This window comes from Hippocampus zosterae, chromosome 20 (assembly GCF_025434085.1).
Source record: "Hippocampus zosterae strain Florida chromosome 20, ASM2543408v3, whole genome shotgun sequence".
In the NCBI taxonomy this organism is placed as follows: domain Eukaryota; kingdom Metazoa; phylum Chordata; class Actinopteri; order Syngnathiformes; family Syngnathidae; genus Hippocampus; species Hippocampus zosterae.
This window is the reverse complement of record NC_067470.1, coordinates 6,644,774-6,665,354: the sequence shown is the minus strand read 5'-3', so window position 1 is coordinate 6,665,354 and position 20,581 is coordinate 6,644,774. Positions and strand designations below refer to the sequence as shown.

General features: G+C 46.1%; 2 protein-coding genes across 3 annotated transcripts in view; one reads left to right on the top strand and one right to left on the bottom strand.

The window, feature by feature from the left end:
• The window catches only part of sema5a (sema domain, seven thrombospondin repeats (type 1 and type 1-like), transmembrane domain (TM) and short cytoplasmic domain, (semaphorin) 5A), a 67,545-nt gene that overhangs the window by 29,607 nt on the left and 17,357 nt on the right, over positions 1–20,581 (bottom strand). For both annotated transcript variants that reach the window (XR_007960343.1, XM_052054432.1), the window contains exons 2-6: positions 18,815–19,018; positions 11,591–11,690; positions 10,651–10,696; positions 6,255–6,317; positions 187–285 (exon numbers count right to left, since the gene is read on the bottom strand). Coding sequence is in view for 1 of the 2 variants with exons in the window: in XM_052054432.1 (XP_051910392.1) it covers positions 187–285; positions 6,255–6,317; positions 10,651–10,696; positions 11,591–11,690; positions 18,815–18,956 (450 nt within the window). In the remaining variant the exon portion in view is untranslated. The remainder of the gene's footprint in view (positions 1–186; positions 286–6,254; positions 6,318–10,650; positions 10,697–11,590; positions 11,691–18,814; positions 19,019–20,581) is intronic.
• LOC127593185 (nuclear mitotic apparatus protein 1-like) lies at positions 1,553–3,901 on the top strand. Its single transcript, XM_052054452.1, has 3 exons — positions 1,553–1,886; positions 2,044–2,126; positions 2,258–3,901. Exon 3 carries the CDS (start codon positions 2,330–2,332, stop codon positions 3,194–3,196), a length of 867 nt encoding a protein of 288 aa, XP_051910412.1. The 5' UTR covers positions 1,553–1,886; positions 2,044–2,126; positions 2,258–2,329; the 3' UTR covers positions 3,197–3,901.

Here is a 20,581-nt window from a genome sequence, read left to right as displayed (position 1 = left end):
GAGAATTTAAAATGATAAAACGGTCTTTGGGAGTGAATGAGTTAATCGAGATCGGTAGGTTTTCTTTTGGTCACATTTTTTTCCCCCCCGACAGTGGGAAAACACATTCTGAAAATATGTCCATGCCGTTCGTGCCCGTTATACGATGAAGGTCAAAGCGTCGAGAGCTTAGGGTGTAGCTTATACCGTTCGGTTGGTACAGATGGGAGTGAAGGCGTTGGTCCCGCAGGTAAAAAGCCGGTTTCCATTGACCAGCAGCACTCTGATGTAGTTCTGGCACTCCTCCTGCAAAAACACACACCAGAGAACGATTAGCGGCTGGAAGCCGAGCCGCATTGATGAGCGGCCGCATTCGGCACGGCTGGCTGAATTCCACTTTGTGCTGGCAAAAGAGAGCAAAACACCCGCTCTTAAACGTGGTCGAGCTCGAAGCCAACAGGAAGCGCATCTGTATGTCAGGTCGCTCGCTGACAAAACACAGTCAAGGCAGGAGAGGACCGCTCCACATTAGTTGTGAAAATTGTCTCGACTGGTCAGAAAGTGAAATCAGAATGTCGCTTGACACACTTCACTCAGCCGTGTCTCTTCACAGCTTTCGGCCGTCCGACAGAATCAATTCACTTTGCTCTCGCCGACAGTTAGGTACACACTCGCGCTCCCTTTCTCTTTCGTTCAGGCTTCGGCGTGGGCCCGCAGCAAACCACTTAGCGAGAGCCTCAACAGAAATAAAGTAGGGTGCTGGCGTGATTGATTTATCGAATGATTGATTGCTGAGGTGAACTTTGCCGTCGGGCTATCAGCTAAGTTTGGCTTGAGATCTTCATCTACAAGCTGACAAATGTGGTCGCCGATTGATTATTATTATTTTTTTCTAGATTGACAAATTTTCACAGCGTTTGGTTTTTTCAACAGGGCTGTCGAGGTGGCCCAAGTCCAAATCCAACACCTTTTACAAGCTGCTCATGTCTGAGACAATTGAGATGCCCTTGGTAAAAACCCACACTAGTCTCATCTTTCACCGTCCCACAACGGTCCGATAGAATGAGGGACTTCATTCCATTCCTTCGGGTCAAGATGGAAGTTGACTCACAAAACCGAGAACCGTTTTATTTGTTTAATGCATGCTCACGTCAGTAGTTACTACTTCCATTGCTGCAGTACTGCAGTTTTTAATGGCTGCAGCCAGCCTCCGTGAAAGCATTCAGCTATGGACGTTATGTTTGTGTAATTCTTTCGAAAGGAACTGGTCCTGTAATAAATAATAACACGGTTAATATTTTCCCCGACTTACAGTTCTGTCTAGGAAAACGTGTCAACTAATGTTCCGTGACTGTATTGTAACGCAGACTGCTGTCGTTTTGCTCGAGAAGGAAAAAAAAAAGCAATCATTCAGGTCCCATTAACTAAATTCGAGTCTTTCTTTCAGTTGAAATACATCAAATGTATAATAGCACATAGATGTAGTCAAAGGACAGGCGCTCTGTCTCTGCATAAGTTTATCAGTAGAGACAACCCCAAAAAGGCTCGTCGGCAGCAGCAGAAGAAGCCAGCCCTTTATTGCTATTCTTAGCCTGAACCACACAAGTCTTTTCTCTCACTGGAAGTGAGGAAAACAATTTTACTCTCAAGGACCGAGGTAGGGCTGGACTGTAATTCACGAAAACGACCCCTTCCGGATAGCCTCTGCCTGCCTGCTTGTCAAAGATCCAGACGGTACTCCGCGTCAAGTTAACTACGGGTTGACACACACGAGCGTGGATCAAAGCGAGGTTGAATTTGGTTATAAAGCCAAAGAGCTGGCTTGGCACATGAGCACGCAAGCGAAAGGTTCACTCGTAGTTGACAAAAGATGGAGCAGAAAGGTCTCGTGGCGACAATTTGATAAGGTAAGATACCCCGAAATTGAGATTGTTGCGCTTACGTGCCAAATAAGACTTTTCTAACTCGGCTGCCTCTCTACAAAGTTGTGACTTACTGAAAGCGCAACGCCTCATTGAACGTTTATTGCACCATTTATGACGATCCCTTATTTTCTTTATGCAGTTGTGGATCAGAGCCCCGGCGTGATGTCAGAATGTCAACTCTATGATGTCACTTAGTCAGGCCATGACTTTCATGCTACCCATGTGAGTTTTCAACTTGTGTTCTCATCGCATTCTGAGAGTATCAAAGGCAAACGGTTGGATTCATCTTCCAAAATGGTAGACTGTATTCATTCTTTTTTGGACTGACCCTCTGCGACCCATGTCACTATCAGGTGTGCGCGTGTGGGGCCCAGCTCCTCAATGTCAAGGAGAAAAAGCTGGTACTGGATGGAGGTCTATTTGGGATGAGCGACAAAAAGAACCCTTCCAAATCAGAGAAGAAACCGACCGTTCCTTCCCGTGAAAACGAGCCCGAAAAAAAAATTGTGATCTGTAACCGAGGACTCCTTTACAATGTTCGAGTTCCACGCGAGGAAGCGCACGACGATCCACTAAGTCTTTCGGCGTCCGAGTACGATAGAATCCTCGCGAGAGCCAGGGACCCGAGTTTCCTGGCCAAGGAGAAAGAGAGCGGGGCAAAGGCTTCTCAAATCAAAAACGACGACACTCGGGCCGCAGAAGAAAGGAAACGGCAGATGATCGAGAAGGACGCTCGCCTCGTGAAGAAAGAGGTACGAACGGACGAGGAGTGCAAGAAGCAGAACTTTGAACGTTACCGGCGCATGCGGTGCAAAGCTCAAATGGAGAACGACAATCAGATTCACAAGCTGGACACCTGCATTCAGCGTTGTAAGATCCAGGCTGAGCTGGACACCCAACTCGAGTGGAAAAAGCACTGCGAGGCCGTCGAGATTTCCAAAGAGAAGGCCGAGTTCGAGCTGGTGCGCAGGTGTCATCGGGACGCGCACTTCAAACACGAGGAGAAGGAGAGGAGGCGTAAGGAGGAGGGACGCCGCTACCTCGACGCACTCAAAGGGCAAATAAAGGAAAAGGAGCACGCTGCGGCCGCCAGGCGTCGGGAGTGGCTCGACATGGCCCAAGAGGTGTCCGACGAGGTTTGCCTGGAAAATACGTGCATCGATGAGCTCAAGGAGGAGAGACTGAGCGAGCTCAGAGCTTCTGGGATTGGGGACAAATACTGCAATTATGCCAAAAGGAAAACCAAACAAGTCGAAGCTAAATCCAAACATTTCCAGTACCATGCGCAGTGACCAACGTGGAGTAAAATGGATACAACTACCACGAGGACGACGACGGCGAGGTGCCCGGCCAGCTGCGTGCAGCACCAAGCGAGTTTGTGGACAAGGCAGCCGCAAACGTTGACGGACGACTGCAAGTTCGCCAACGCCGGCTGTCGCAATGGCTGTCTTATCACACCTGGACGCCGATCCTTTGTGACAAAAACCAAAGAATCTCGGGAAAGTCGAGTCTTGTCTTTATTAACTTGAGGTTTGTCTTTTCATCTGACTAGTTTTGGCTTGGGCGGTTTTATGGATGGGCAAATAACCTCTTCACTTGTTTATTTAAAACAAAACCAAAAAAAATGAGTGTAGAGTTGAGCCACAGCTGAAAACGGGCAACCAACCATGAGCAAGCCTTTCACAGACACCATTATTGTGCTTCATACAACAGTCACGTGATAAAACATCAATAAAAACAAACCAATCATTGACTGTAAATGATCACCACAATCGGTCGGGTAGGTCAACGAAATTTAGTAAGATGCCCGCCCTTGCTTGTTTTTCATGCCGGTTGCTAGCAAAGCGCACTGATCGTGATACGAGATGTTGACATGTGCATCCGATGGATGTCGTAAAGAGGGCATTTTGCACAATCACATGACATCGCTTGACTTTTTTTGTTCAGTTTTGTAGTCCCAAGTGCCAAACCGTATGCAAATTAAAACTGACCAAAACCAGTCTTTCGCTGGCTCTTGTCTGTCTCCTCTGCACTTCCTTCTCCCAAACACCCGATCACAATTACAACAACACGATTGTATGAATGACTCAAGGAAATATTTTGTGGGTCAAAGGAAAATGTGAATAGAGTGTCACATTTAGAATATTTACGATTAGTGAGTGCTTTTTCTGAGATATTTGGTTACGTTCGGTTGTCATTCGGTAGTTTGATTCACCAAACCCACAGAAAGCCGTTTTCCGGTGATGTTGATTCCGATTTTTTTTTTTGCTGGCACAAAACTGAAGGAAAAGTGCTCCCATCTGACCACGTGTTGCTCTCGATGCATCTTTGTTTTGCTGAACTCTGCGGCGTTAAGTCACACTCGTTTGCACATGCAGCGTGTATATGTGGAAATGATGTCATTTTACGGCGTCTCAGTATACAAAGCCAGCTGTGACTTCATCGTGATGTTGAACTGTGTCCTCAAAATGTGATGTCATCAGTCCCCTCTATTTTAAGGTTGCGGACTTGGTGTTGACATCATTTGTAAGAAGAGATGGGACAAGAATCCATTTGTCGTTTGGAAATAAACTCTGAAAAGGATTTCTGGTTGCCTCGGGCGGAAAGAACAGAATCATGAGTGTCGCGTGGTCAACTTTAGGGAGGCAGAGTCGGTACTGCACGAAGGACCCGACCTCCCAGGTGACTGGAAATCTCTTTGGGATGGAGTCCAACCGCAGGGCTCCTTTGATACGAATGCATCCAAAAAAGACAATTGTCATCTGCAACCAAGGCTTCATATATAATGTCCGAGTGCCACGTGATGAGCTCCAAGAACAGACAATCTGTCTTTCACACGCCGAGCACGAGCGGATCCTCGCCAAAGCCAAAGGCCCGACCATCATCGACAGGGAGCTGGCCGTCTTGAGAAAGGCGGCGATCAAAAAGAAAGAGGACCTCAAGGCTGCCGAGGAAAGAAAGCGTCAGATCATTGAGAAGGACCTTTTTGCTGTCAAGCATGAGGCGGAGAACGAGCTGCAGTCCAGAAGGCTGGCCCACGACCGCTACCAGCAGATGAGGGAAAAAGCGGCCATAGAAAGGGACACTCAAATCAAGAAGCTCGACAGGTGGATTTTGAACAGCAAAATCCAGGCCGAGCGTGACAAGCAACTTGTGTGGAAAAAGCACTGCGAGGCCGACGAGATTTCACGAGAGAAGCTCGAGTTCGACCGGGTGCTCAAGTGCACGCAGGAGGCCATTCGCAGAGACGAGGAGAAGGAGAAGAAGCGGATGAGGGAAGCCTACGCCCACCTCGAGAGCATCAAGGAGCAGGTGAGGGAGCGCGAGCATGCGACCCTCGGCAAGCGCAGGGAGAGGCTCTATGAGGTCAGCAACGCCGGGGAGAAGTTTGAGGAGAAGACTCGCTGGCTGGATGAATTTAAGGAGGAGAGACTAAAAGAACTCAAGGCTTGCGGGATCCCGGAAAAGTACTGCAGGTACGTCAGGAGAAAGACCAAAGAAGACGAAGCGAACCCCAATCAACACCAATACCGCACATACGATACTTATGATCAATTACCACGATGGACAAACCACATGAATAAAAAGCATACGGAGCTGGAAGAGCCACTCCATCCTTTCCCCCCCTTACCACCGATCGCCATCAAGAATGCGCCTGAAGGAGGAGACGCATAATGAAAAAAGCCCCTGCCCCGATATTTTCCACAGACTCATCACTCCGCCATCCCCTTTTGCCCGGCAATTTTCTTCGTAACCAAATAGAAGTGACACATCGGCGAAGGAAGTAACGAGAGGCGATTTGTGGATTCACGTTACGCATGTGATTTGCCGTGAAGTGTGCAGTGTGTGTCACTTGCATCGGTGCAACGTATATGATGGGATGAGGTATGTTCTGAGGCAATCGTTGGGATGGTTTGCAAAGTGGGGAACGCTATTTGTACCGTCGCCAATGATGTCCAACAATTCTTTCTTTACAAAGATCACATTGTCGGACACGGTCAGTGGGATCGGTCCAACAATGTGTTTGTTTTTGCGGTTGATGGTGTGAAAGTGCACTGCGCCATCCACAGAGGTGACCTGACCCGATATATCGGGTGACCTTATAAAACTACCTCTACAAGCGGATGAGGTTTGCCTGTGTTAGCACATATCGATGTTTCATACCAGCATCATTAATAAAAAAAAATATATATATGTATATATATAAAATCTGTCTTGAACTAGTACAAATGCAACAAAGCTTGCTTACAACCAGGACAATTTTTCTAACCATAAAGCAGAAGCGCTCGAATTCACATTTCCCAAACCGATGCGTTCTTTGTGACACTTGGCCATCCATTCACAACATACCTCAGATTTTCCTCGACTGAAGCAGGCTCCCTTGGTAAACTCGTCACAGTGCCACTCAGCCTCCTGCAGAGAGAAAACCATCGTCAGACTCCTGAAAAACACGTTCAGTTAGCAAACATCAAGGGGAAAAATCATGTCAGTGCGAGGAAAAAGCACTTTGAGAGCCCCAACAAAACAATGGCTGACCCATATAACCGATACCAGCTACGTTTGTCCAAAGTCTGGCCAGAAAAACAAGACAACCCCCCCCAAATCGCTGTTGGTGGGGGGGGGGGGGGGAAGAAAACAACAAACTACACAGATATGTTTGAATCACACATCTCCACATGAGGATTGGTAGGTCAGTAGTGAACGAATTTGTCATGATGCTCTCACATCCTAAGCATACCGAGGCAGTTCACGTTTTGAAATCCAATTCATGTGCGTGCCCAGCACAGTCCTCAAGAAGCAAGAGCGCACTGAGCCAATTTGATTGATGCGAGTTAAATCAAAACATTTCAGCGCAAGACCCACAAGGAGTCGGATGTCAACTTATGTGACGGAGAATGGCAGAAAGGGCGGGGTGGAAATGAGATCAAAACTTAAAGGTGAAAACGCCAACCTGTTCCAATCTCTCCAATCAATTCATTTCCAAGTGACCTCTTGGGGTGCCGCCGTTGATTAAAGTTCTTTATTCACGAAATAAGCATTAGCCTCAGGATGACATCGCCATTACCATCGCCTGCCAGTGATAGATGGAACTAATCAGTGGAAAACTTTGAAAGTACTACAGGAGTTTTTTTATTTTTATTTTTTCAGGCTTTTGCTTGTAAACAATTTATTTGTACCTTCGCTTATGATGTTCTGCTTTGGCTGTGTTTGTTTTTTTTCACCCCGGGTACCCTTTCTGAAATATCCCATTTTATCTCACGGTTATCATCATTGAACGATCTCCCTCAAACTTTTATGAAATGGATATATGGAGATAATTTTTGGGGCAATATTTATCAGGATATTAAGGGTCAGAATACTCAATCGTGTGTCACGGCAGAGATGAACACCTTACTCAGAAAGAAAAAAGTATGGGATTGTTTCATCTTCAAATTCCGTTCTTGCTGTCTTTGTAAGGGCATCACTTTTCAAGCCAGCACTTTTTCATTAGCTTGGGCCGGCATACCGAGTAACGTTCTCGCCGGCGAGCGCACGTATGCAAATTTGAATAACTGCCCATACGCAGCATGAGGAAGGATCTTGAATGGAGTCGGAAAGCGAGAGAATCCAGTCCCATTTAAAGACGCTACTGCATATTAAGGCGTGCTTTTCTCTTCTCACTGTGACCGAGTCGATTCAAATTCCAGTCGCGAACTGGACATTCTGCCTGTGGCCAGGCAGTGCCCACGCAGGTGAAGCGAACGGCAGCGCTGCCTATGCCCAGCCGAATTGGATTTGGGGGGGCTTTGAAAGCACTTTTATAATTATGCAGCGATTTACCATCAAAAAGTCAATTTTCTAAACACTTCTTGTTGTCCGTATTTAAGATGGGAACCCGTTCAAGTGTATCTGCAGGTCAGCGTCCCCTTCGTCATGGCCTTCCATCCCATCTCGATGCCATGAGGACACATTCAAGCCTGCTATTCAGTTTCCTGTTCTATAAGGTGTCCGTCTCGATGAATACTTGGAAATACTGGCAAGTCCCTGCAACTTCCAAAGGAAAAGACCAAAAGAGATGACGGTGTACGGTTGCGATGAAATGGAACGGATTCCAAAAAATTCAATTCAATTCGGCTCTTCAATCAGATCGAAAATGGCATCGCATTGAAGTACTTTTAGAGAATGACAGCATTTTGAGATTATTTTAGTGCTGCCAAATATATTCATAGTTATTGTTGTAATCATTACATGCGCTGTTATAGCTGCTGAGAATCATTTCTTTTGTTACATCACTCTGAATTACGTGACGACAGTTTCACTTTTGCTCCTCTTCCAAAATACAGCGGCGGTCATACAGTAAACTCACTAGCATTCTCTCCATCCTCAAAATGACAATAGACAATAGAACGTCATATTTACAGGGTTGTTTGATGGTGCAGTCAGGCTGCTAAAGTGATTGACAGGCCAGCACATCCAAGGATCGCATGAGCAGTCGCTGCAAAGCAGACCAATCAATGAGAGTCTTGCAGGAAGGTGATTTTCTTCTGAGCTCAGAATGTGACTCATTAATTGATTTTTTTCACTTGCCCGTGACATTCTTTCAGTCCCTCCCAGTAACGGCTTGCAGGGCCATTATTAAAGAAGGTGTGAAAGCGAGTTATTAGCCCAAGGGTGCAATGTGACTCAAGTGGGCCGCCTTCATTCTCAACATGGAGCATTTTCTCTGAAATTGTCATGGGGGAGGAGTGGGTACCATTGTAATTGGAAGATCGCAGGCCTGCTGGAAAGCTTAAAATGTGCACTCTTGAACACCGAGTTGCTCCCGCTTCAAAAACCTTGTTTGCCTCAACGACAGCATTGTATTGATGTGATGGAGGGACACCTCTGAACATACCGCAGCTAACGACAACCACCTGTGACCGCAGTGGCAAGTATAACACCCGAGACCACCGCTTACCCCCCTTTGTGTTGAAAGGCATTATCACTTTCCCAGATGTTGGCGCAGATGTCACCAAACATTATCTGACGACGTGAGGCTGCAACAGATGCCCGAAGGCTCACTTCGCATCTATGTCTCGCTTTGGCAATTTCCGTTTGACGGAAGAAAAGCTCTCTACCGGTACAAAGATTTGCCAAACCATTCACTATGGCGGTCGTCGAACGTTGAATGTTGTGCTCTACACGCATGCTCTTTCACATGATCAAATTGCCAGTTGAATATCTGCTGCTTCCGTTGCGCCCTGAACATTTTTAAAGTAGGGCAAGGATAAAAGGACATGTTGTTTGCTCTTGACAGTGTTTTGCTGATAAGCAAGGATGAGGGCGGTTGACAGAGGGACAAGAGCCGCCACGACAGGCTGTGGCAATGAAAACATCAAGTAGCAGATGTCAACGCCAACCATCGAGGAAAAGTGGAGGAAAAACTCGCGGACCAAGGTCTAATTTTTACAGAGAGCTACACATGACATGTGTGGTGTCCTTGTCCTGCTTAGAACTCTGCAGGTGTCCCTATCCTGCCTTTTTTCCTCTCTAATTTCTGAGCGCCAAGTGTAGCTGGCACTTATTGGCAAGCTTATGGTTGCTGCGTTCAGTCGATATCTCAGTCTGACTTTGACATGTGTAACAGGGCATACTTCATACGTTTACTTTTCATGATCATGCTCACCACACACACACAAAGGAGATTATTGACGTTAAAATATCAGAATTTATGAATCAACTTTTGAAAGTGTACCTAATGTTGTGGCCACCAAGAGCATTTGTGCACAACTGTGCGCGTGCATACGATCAATCGGCCTCACTTGAAATGGAAGAGAAAACCGCGTGGCAGAAATAATCAAAATAAATAAAATATTTAGCCTCTCACACGAATACAAATTTCTATTTCATGTGAATCTATAGCCAGTCAGGCAATTACATTCCAATGTATGTATTGCCGTCAAGAAGACAAAATAGACACCACAAAAGGAAACAAAATACTTGTGAAGATGCAAATGGTAGAAGAGCATCTGCGCTCTTTAAAATTCTGCACTTGCACTCAGCCTTCTGCCTGACACGGAAAAATCGGCTCCAGTCAAATGCAAAGCAGGGACGAGCACCTGGGTCATTTCGAAGTTTCCGGCGTCTTTTTTTTTCTTCACTTGGCAAAGCCCGTCACCGCCTGGGTGTGAGCGGCAGAGACAAAAGTTTGATGAGGTCGGAGCTTCAACTTTTGTTCGACCAGGTGAACGTCTTGGGGTTCCAACGTCAGGGATTGATTGGTAGGATCGGTGCAAATCTCTCCGTTGAATCCCGGATTAGAGAAGGATTGATGATTATAGAGCGTGGATCTTCACAAAAGCATGTCTGAGCATCCAAAAGCGACTGCACGGGCTTTTCTTCGCTCTCGCGCCGCCCTCGGCTCGCCGCTTTCCATCAGACTTGGCCTTGCCTCCTGTGTCATTTCATCATTTTTCTCATTTTGCTTTCCAGGCAGCTTTGTGTTTACATGGCTGCCACTCTTCTCTCTTTGTTCTATTCACCCATTCTCAATCCCCCTGTAGCCTTTTCTTTTTTTGCCTCTTCCTCAATCTCTCGACTGGTTCTCCCGGGGTTTTAAATAGCAAACATCGGCGGCTGTCTACCCATCAAAGAAATCTTACTGCCACCACCAACAATCAAACAAACAAACCTTGGATGTAACAATATGTGAACAGCGCAGGCCTCCGAAGCTTTTGCTCTGAGAACAATGACGAAAATAAGACGGCAGAGGAGTGCTTGCACTCACCTGGATCAGTGTTAGGTCCTCAAGATTGAGCCTGAAGAGGTGATTTCTGGGAGGAAAAGAGGATAACGTCAAGTATGGGATACCAGACAAACACACAAATGGGGGAATATTCCAAGGGGATTTCTCGTCCTATAGGGAAACAGGAAGTTAGGAAGTAAACTATTTTGAAGGTGCCATTTAAGGTGCGTGTGGTGTGCCGTGTTGGTCAACAGGATACTGTACACGTGCAGACTTCAATATTGGTTGAAATATTACAATTCAGAAGAAATACATGACAAATGAAAACTAATATTTGGCTGGAGTGAATCTCTCATCCGACCTCGCCTAAAGCCTTTTGCTTTCGCAAGCCACAGAATGATTTTGTTGACGCTTGGCCCCATTTGGAGAGCTATTGAATTCCTATAAAAGCTCTGGCAAGAGATAATTTTCTATTGACCAACAACGTATCAGGTTGGCTGCATTACCAGAAGGACACCCTTGAGAACCATTCGCTTTCATTTTCGCTCCGCAGCCGTTTATATGATCTGTAAAACCTGGACTCACCCCCGACTCACCCATTTTTAATATGCTTCTATTTATAGTTTATATTTATTGATGTAATTTTAGTCTTCGACTTTCTCCCTTGCATCATTTTACTGCTGTGAATTGGGAATTTCTCCATTGTGAGACAAATAAAGGGTTTCTAATCTTATTTTATTTGACGACATCTTTCCTTAAAAGACCGAGCATCATCCCGGTGGCTTCAACTCCATTTTCTCCCATTAATCAATGAATTCCGTGAAAACATTCAATGCCATTCCACGGAGTATGGCCCGAACTTGGTGGAATATACTTGGAAAAAAAAAAGCTGGTGCCACGTCAAACGCAATAAAATACGACACGGGAAAACGAAACACAGCAGAGAAAAAACAAAACAAAACACACAAAAACGGGGACTTACCTAGCACCCACAATCAGTTCATTCTGGCTGGGATCAAAGGTCAACTGGGAATAATCCACTGTGCCCTCTGCTTTGAACCGGAAAATCCACGGCTCCATCCCTGCCAAGTGCAACAAAGGACGCAGCGAGAGTTAGCCGGGAAGAGTCAAGATGGCGCGACACAGCTGGACAGACGGATTTGTGGTGGTGTTGTAACTTTACTCAAAACACACACAAAGGGACAATTCTAAGGGTCCTGAGACACATTTGAGTGTTCCTTTATGTCCACAGATGTTGCTTTGCCAGTCTAATCGTTTACAACAGCAGTGACGCATTTATTTTGCGTTACGATGGACAAGAAGGCTTCTAGGATGCCAGATGGACACAGTTTGTTCAATCGCAAAGCATGAGAATAAATGATTCTATGTCAAAAACGGGACAAAACGGTTTTATTTCAGCAGAAGAAAAAGAGAGCATAAAATAATGATTGCTGTAGTTACCAAGTGTAAACCAGCTGCACATTTGAAATGATGCTGAAACAAACGTACGAGTGTCAAAAAAAAAAAAACATCAGGTAATGACAAAAGAAAAAAAAATCCAATGCAGTTAACAGGACCCAGTTTTGATTGACAAGAGAGGAGAGAAGGTCATCGTGTCTTTTGCACATGTACACCAATGGTGAGCTGCGTTTAGAAACCCAGGCGCAGACAGACAACCCTCGACAAATCCAATCGCAGGTCCGGGGAGGTCGCTCGCCACGAGGACAGTCTGTCTGCTGTCTGCTATTTGATAGGATTACCTCGGAGCACTCGGTCGCTCATTCATCTCACGTTCGATCAATATGCATCAGAACTCATCACGCCGTAACGGTATTGAGGGCTGTAAAGCAAATGTTTATTTGCCTTTCAGCGTTCCAGTCGAACAATGCGCCGTCTCTCAAGGAAACATGTTTTTCTTTCTTACCGATAAAGCAAAATTCGGAACCGAAGGCAAGCTTCATTACGGCGCTGCGTTTCGAAAGTGCGGCCACGCTTGTGGTTTAATGACCCACACAAACGCCTGCAAACTGCATAATTTGTAGCGCAGCTCAGCAAGTTATTGCATTATCATCTTCACCGTCTCTCAAGTCATTTGCATTTCATTTAGCTCTTTTGGAATAGGGAGAAAATCGTCTGGTGGCACATTTTTTAGGTTACGAGCCAACAAGTCAATCGAGATTCATTAAAAAAAAAAAAGGGGCGGAAACTTTCATGCTAGCTACAACCTTCTCGAATAGGGTTTAAAAAGTAGACTCTCAACTGCATGCTAAAAGAAATAATTGTCCCCCTGAAATGGGATTTCTGTTTACATTTGCTCAAAAGGGAATGTACAGAAATCTTCTTGCGCAATGAGCCACAGGATGCTTTCCAAACGGAGATTTTTTAATTTTATTTTAAATTTGCAGTGGAACTGAAAAATGTGTTGTCCCGCTTCTTCATTTCGACCGAAAGCACCATAAGCAAACATAAGTGTGACAAATGTGCCAGTTCTGAGCCGCTCCAAACAAAGACAAGGAGAGCGAAGGGACGGCGGCTTCCAAACAACACCTGTGCGTCACGGCTAATGTACTGAGACCAAAGTCCAGCTCGGCGAAACCAAATAAGTCCATCATTTCCTCTCTGTGTTTTCTTTCAACGAAACGCACTCCTGATGTTGGCTTCGGTTGTCACAATGAGCATCACGAAAATCAAGAGCACAGTCAATTTCACCTGAAACATTTCATTTGTCTGAGCGTCTGCCATGTGTTCTTTTTTATTTTTATTTTTTTTTCTGGAGGGAGAGTGCCAATCTGTGAACCTATGATTCATTCGCTATGATCCCCCCCCCCCCCCCCCGACTATCAAGAAAATCCATGGCATACAAATGTTTCTGTGACACCACCTGAGGGACGACAGACTTGGCGAAGCGAGCCTCATAAATCTCCTCCACTTTCCCGCGGGAGAGCGCCTGCGTGTTTATGCGTGACGTTTGTCCATGCGTGTGAAAGACGTGGTAAATGCAACGGTATGCAACGAGGGCAAAAGGTCCTGTTTGAACGGCACTCGGGCTTTACAGCCTTTTGTGATGAGGCCAATAAACGGCGTCGATGGGCTCTTCCAGTCACCGGAGTTCAACCCGTCCGTTCCAGTTTGGTTTTGTAACAGGCATGAGCATTTGTGGGATCTTGATGTGCCTCGTGCAGGGTTGAAATAGCTCTTCAGAAGGCCACCCCGGGGAGGTTTTTTACGAGCCCGTTCAGAGCCAAACAAATCAACCTAATCGTTAACTCAGTAGCAAAGGAAGGAAGGAAGACAAGCCAGTAAATATCATGAAAAGCACCGCCGTTCCGTTTTCTTAGCCTGTCACATGGGTTCACCGTGCCAGACGTACACTTAATGCCTGGGATTTCATCACGTCACAGACATGGAAGCAAGACGCGTGCCCGAGTCCTGGTTGCAGACGAGATGAAGGCACAATGACTCACACGCAGGCAGGATCAGACACCCCATCGCTGCGGTGAGAGTTCCCAAAAAGGAGGCCGGGCTCAGTGCCAACATGAAAGCAAAGTATACGCACATACACGCCAATCCCCCCCCCCCCCCCCTCCCTTGCATCGGTTTCCGTCTTATCCCCTTAACCTCCGTCCCCCTCCTCCTCCAAATAGAACACGCCATCGCTCACATCGCATTTGTTATTCCCAGGCTTTGACACGGAGCGGCTGACAAAAAGGCAGGAAGGATAAATATTTGCGCTCGGCATCAGAGGCCGCGCCGATCTGGCACAGCTCTGACATTGCAGCTCTGGTGCAGCCAGGATGACAACAATGGCAACATGTGGAACCGATTTTGAAGCGGGGATGTTTTTTTTTTCTGGGAGCGGTTCAAAAAGAGCGTGGCAGCGGGCTCTCATAGAAACGAAGAGTCAATTCACTCTAAATACAGCTCTGTGGTCATGGGGCGGGAGAAGAATTGCAACTATTCGGTGAAGTCCACGGGAGGAAACGGTTCAGACGAGAAGTTGAAAAAATAAACACCTGCTGGGGCCGACACAAATCACAAAACGGAGGACATTTAAGACCTTGAGCCAACCGAGCTTTCTTTGTCTTATTCCGAACAAGAAACAAGAAAAACAAGCCGATTTTACAACTAAAGGTCCTGCCACTCAAATTTCTGTGGCGGCGCTTTGCCCCCGGGGCCACTGCTAAGGCGTGCAAAATAAACCGGCGCGAAGCTGCAGGGAAGATGGATGATGAAAAGTAAAAATTGTGTGAAAAAAGTGCGTTAAGGTTAAATGGGGAGGGACGAGAGGACTGGACGTGTCTCTGTGGTCGATGGCAGAATAAAGAAAGTGAAAAGACAACTTGGGCTCATACTGTTTCTGAAAAAGAAAAAAAAAATTTGCAGTCATGTAACCAAAGCAAGGTGCAAGCAAACCATGAAGATGTTTACATTTGGCAGTAGTGCGCTCAAGCCAAATCAGCAAGTAGGACACGTGAGACATCAGCCAGGTCTTCCTGTTTTTGCTAAGATGAAATCTGAACTTCAGTCCGTGGCTATAAAACAATAAAGTCTCCTCCTCGGGGACGGCACGGCCTTGTTGACAACACGCTTTACAACAATGCTTTAAAAAAGCCTCCAAACCCTCACTGAAGACCCCTTGTTAAATAAAACACTATTAATATAGTGCAGTGGGTCTTCAGGGCATTGAGCGGCAATAAGACACGTTATTTTCCGAAAAATAAAAAGAACGGAGTACATTTAAGCCTAAACTCAGCTGAGGCTATATTGAGACTGAGCGCACCTATTGTAGAAACACGCTCAATGTTATGCATGGAGCCGTCTTTTCCGAAGCCCGCATTTGAAAAACCACCATAAAAAAAAAAAAAAAGGTTGAAGGGTGACTGAGAGCACTCTTGTGCCCACAGCAACCTTACACCGCAGTAGCAGTTCTGTCAGCCAAGTGTTGTGCCAAGTTTACAAAACCACGGTCATCAGCGGGCTACGACCTATGTGGGCCACGCCCTTCCACAAGCAGCCCGCAATCTCACAAAGAGGGAGAGAGAGAGACAAAGTCTCCCTTGAAGACATTCAGGCAAACGTGACCCGTCGCCATGATGATTTTTGTCCACTTCTTTCAGGGTTTGGTTGCTTCTGTTACACCTTCAACCTTGGAGTGTTATCAGATTTTTTTTTCACTAACACAGTAAAAAGAATGTCGCAGAATACAGCAAACTCTCTAAGGTCAAATGCAACCTAATCTGGTTTATCGCCCTGCTTTGCGTTTCTCACGAGATTATTTTATCTTTGTATCCTAGGAGTGTTTTTTTATTGACCGTAATTATCACATTTTACAATTTGTGCACAACAAAATACTTTGCACCAAGGCACGGGAATAAGATGTCCCGTCACATAATAAGCCACATTGACTTTTCTTTTTTTCCATCCATTTGTTTTAAACTAGTGGCCAACAAGTGTTTTTTTTTTATTTTTTTTAATACAGCTATTGACTGTTATTATGATTTTGTTGTACAGCGGTGCCTCCTGCTTGCTGCCGCGTGAACAGGACTTCATCAACTGTGGACCTTTTTTGTAAAGGAGAAAAATCTATCTCGACTCAAATCGAACAAGCCTTGCTATGAATAGGAATTCATTGCCATCATGTAACCCCTCGTGTCGGTTCTTCTCTTGCCATTTTTTTTTCTTATCACCTCTTCTTCTTGCCCAAAAGAAAACAACCAAAAACAAAAAGAAAAATGCACGCAAAGCGATGAGAACGAAATGCGCATTCAGGTGGCAGAAGATGAACAGATCGGTGCCAGCTCCTTTCCAAATACTGCCCCAGCGCAAAGAGCTTAAAGACGGAATTAATCGTCTTATCTGGAGTCACAAAACCGACTGAACCCAAACTATCAGTTCGATCCCTATAATCAATATGCGCTGGCACTATCCACTATCACAACCCCATCCAGAGGGATCAGCCTTGTTGTGCTTTAGCGCTCGGCGTCGGAATATTTAATAGCGTCTACGCGGGCAGCCTACGGGGAGCCTTGGCACCCCGGCAATCTTTAAAAAAAACAAACAAGGATTACATTTCAGTGTACAACGCCTAGCAAGTCACTTCAAGAGATACATAATAGGTTTAACGAGAGGTTTCTCGTCACCCGTCTGCATATTTTGCTCTGACTCGGGGCCTTCATTTTCAAAGGCTATAATTTGGTCGGCAAAAGCTTTGTATGCTTGACAACTTGGAAGCGCGAGATGCCTTTGAACTGCGCCAACGCTACCGTCAGGCCAGAGCACGAGTGCTACTCGGTGAAGGCAAAGATGAGTTGGCATCTACGTGGGGCACAAAGGACTGTACGATGGCACATACTCTTGTAAGTACTTGAATTATATTCTACAGGCTTAGTTCTCTTCTTATGGTTTTACATTTCTGGGAGGGAAGCACGTGCCATATGATTCAACGTCTTACACATGAGCTGGTTAGACCTCAAATAAAAGCTATAAGAAGCCCGTTGGAGACGCATGCACCATCTTAATCTGGAGTACTTTTTTTAAAAAAAGCTGCCCCTTTTGCGATTTCCGTCTCTAACCTAGCCCAGCGGGACCGAATGGAGAGTTGCGGCACATCGGCGTTAGTTGGAGGAGAAAGCTGAGGAAACGGCGGTTATCTCATTGATTGACTTGACAGTGGGCCCACTTGTAGATGCTTCTGTCAGTCTGATGGAAAACAGTGCCGGTCAAAACCTTTCACGGCTTGTTTTACAAGACGGAATACCCAGCGAATAGCGCTTCTCGGAAGCGAAGCTCCGTTGGAAAGTGAAAGGATTTAGAGAATATGCAATGCAGGGGGGGAAAAAAAAAAGTTGAAATGGCAGCTGGTGGAGCGCTGATTTATTGTTCCCCTTGAGAAACCAGTATTTGTGCGTGTTTGAAGAAGATGGATTTAAATTTGTACTCTGCAAGCCAACGTTATGGATCTTGCTCAATTGTGAGCCCATAAATCAAGACCTGTACGTCATATTCGGCCCGCACGTTGAGTTTCTCGACCCGGCAAGGATGGGAGAAGAGCCGAAGCCATTTCCCGAGTGACTTCACTTTTTGAAACACTAACATGCACCACACACGGGGGGGTTTCTCACTGAAACCTTCGAATACTCAAGAACAAAAAAAAAAAAAAGACACAATATGTCATATTAAAAATAAATATAGATACAGAGACGAGATCCGATGTCGTCATTTTGTAAGTGACTCGGGAAACAGCTCAACTTTTGTACAAAAAAAGAAAAAAAAAAGAAATAAATGTCACAAAAAACATTAGCCGATGCCTAATATGATGTCTGCAATGTCAATCAAATCATCAAATATTTCATCCAGAGTGATGCAAATATTCCCGACACTGTAATTGAGCGGAGCTGATGAACTGCTCTTGACGCGTCCTCATCAAGGGAGCGTCCTAGCTTGAAGGCAGATGTCTGCACACGTTACCTCTCCTCCGAGTCAATTTCTCCCCGGATGAAATGCAATGCGATGATCTGACTCGGAAGCTTACGGGAGCGAAAACAGCTCAATGCTACCCCGGTGCTGCGCAGACGGAGCCGCATTGATCGTAACGGATATGCTCCAGTTTAGTTGTTCGTCGTAATGAAAGATGAAGGGTGAAAGAACAGTGAAATTGGACGCGTCATGTACGCATTATAAAAGTTGCAGAGCCAAGTAATAAACAGAGACGCCTCAACGCCTCTCGTGTGTCAGAGGAGACACTGGAGTGGCATTCAAAAGGGACTACATGAACCAAACGAGTCAGACGTTTGCACTTTGCTGCTGGGAGACAAGTGTGGGGAATAAAAAGTTGGTATCTATGCGGCGTGACGGATATTCACACAAAACACAGTCATCGAAAAGAGATAGGTTAAAAAAAAAAGTAATCCGAAGAAAACTGTATACTAAAGTTTCAATGGTAGATTAAGATTTGGACGTTTTTGTATTTTTTCAGGATGACCAACGACATTCACGAACAAAGAAAATGTTTTTTTTTTTTTTTGTCAGACTATGCAAGCGTGCATTGTTGAGTCATTATTTATCATATCCGCTAGCTGATTCCACAACTTATCATGGGCGGGGACCTTGACGTCACTCTCAATCCGGCCCCAGATGGCAAACGGTGAACGATTCCACAACCGTATCTGCATCCCGACTTTGGGAAGCTTTCAATGCGTTTTCTTACCCGAGTGGGGGATGATCGGATGCTCCGTTTTGTGACACGGCGACTCGGGCAGCAGCACGGGGCCTCTCCTTCCCACCACGCCACCGAACCGCAGCAGCAGCAGCATGCACAACAGTGCATGCTGGCTAACAGGGCGTCCCATGGGGGCCTGGGCTCGGCTCACTTCTCAGGCCTCGGGGGGCCGAGAGCATCGGCGAGACACACCTGGAGACCAAAAAGAAGAAGACGTATTTGGGTTAGAAAGAGGCTTCCTCTCACATTTAATCAGATCAGACTGCCGGAAAGCGTCCTGCGCGCTCGCAACGTATTATCACCTCGGATTCCGTTTGGGAGATAAAAAGCAGCACAGATATATCCTTGGACCAAAAAATAAATAAAATAAAGAAAGGAGAGCAAAAGTAGTGACAAAGAGTGGTGGAGATTCTGCCGCCAAACAGTCTGGAGTGAGCCGCGACGCTTATAAATCACCCGCCGTTTGCATCACGTCAAGCAGCACGCGTGCGAGCGTCTTCCAAGAAGTTCAAGTGCATGTGGCGCTCTTATCTCCGACACACATAGCTGAAAATGTGTGCATGCATGTTTGTTTCTTTCATTTCGTTTCTTTCCTTATAAGCAGGCGGTGAGAGGCATTCATTGAATCCTTCGTCATTGAGGTTGGACTTTGCACTGGGGGCAGAACGACGGGGATTTATTGCGCGTATGAAATACGGCAGGAAGAATCAAAATGGCTGCGACCACACTTGACCTGCTAACTTTCAGCGACGATGAAGGCTAATATAAAGCCGGAGAGTCCGACCAGGTTTTCGCTTGCAACTCGCCCCTCGATTGCCGCACGTCAGGATGACATTCGAGCCATTCTTGCATCATTAAGAACAACAAAGCGCTCGGCACGATTGCCGCTCAATTGCCAACGATCTCTTTCTTTGCAGCAGCAAAGCGATGAGCAGTCTAGACCGTCCACATCATTGCACTTTAATCATTTATGTGATGCCATTACTAAGATTGATTCAAGAAGTGCGGAATATAAGAATGAGCCTCCCGGAGAGGAGTCTTTATTTCACGTGGCCGTATGGCAGGGGAAGAAACGGAACAGAAATGCGTTGGTGATATGCGCGGCAGACGATATTGACGTGATCGGACGTGTCCTCCGTCAAGTTTTTCCAGACTGAACTGCGGCTTTCATCGTACATCCTCCGAAAGTAATCGCCGGCGGAGCCCGTTTTGTTGTGAGCCACGACTGGCCCTGGAGGAGAAAACTTTTAGGCCGTCTAAAGTCTCAAATCATCTACAGGGCATATTAGTAGACGCCTCCAAGCTCTCCGTGCTCAAACTCCCATCACAGCTCCGCTCGGACTTTGGTTCACAACCTGACAAATACAGCTGCGATCGATCGACCCGACAGCAACAAAGGGCACGCGACTGTGGAGGCCGCGATGTTCTCTTTTTAAAAAATGCTTCAGGATCAGCGTAGGTCGCGATACGTAATCCTGCAAGCGCAAAAGTCATTTCGGCTGCGCTCGCAAACGCGCGTGGTGAAAGCAAACAAAGCAACCGGCGCAACACAGCGGCTCCATGCAAACATTAGCAGTTAATGCACCCCCGGACTAATATCGCGGCGAGCTCTCCTCTTGACTTAAATGTTTAGCTCGCTCAAATTTAATTGCGCCGGGTTGTTCATCTCCCTTTAGTGCAGTTCCTTTTCGGAGGAAGGCGCAGCGGTTACACAATCGAGGATGTTTTCCTCCGAGCAAGCCGAGGAGCAAAAAA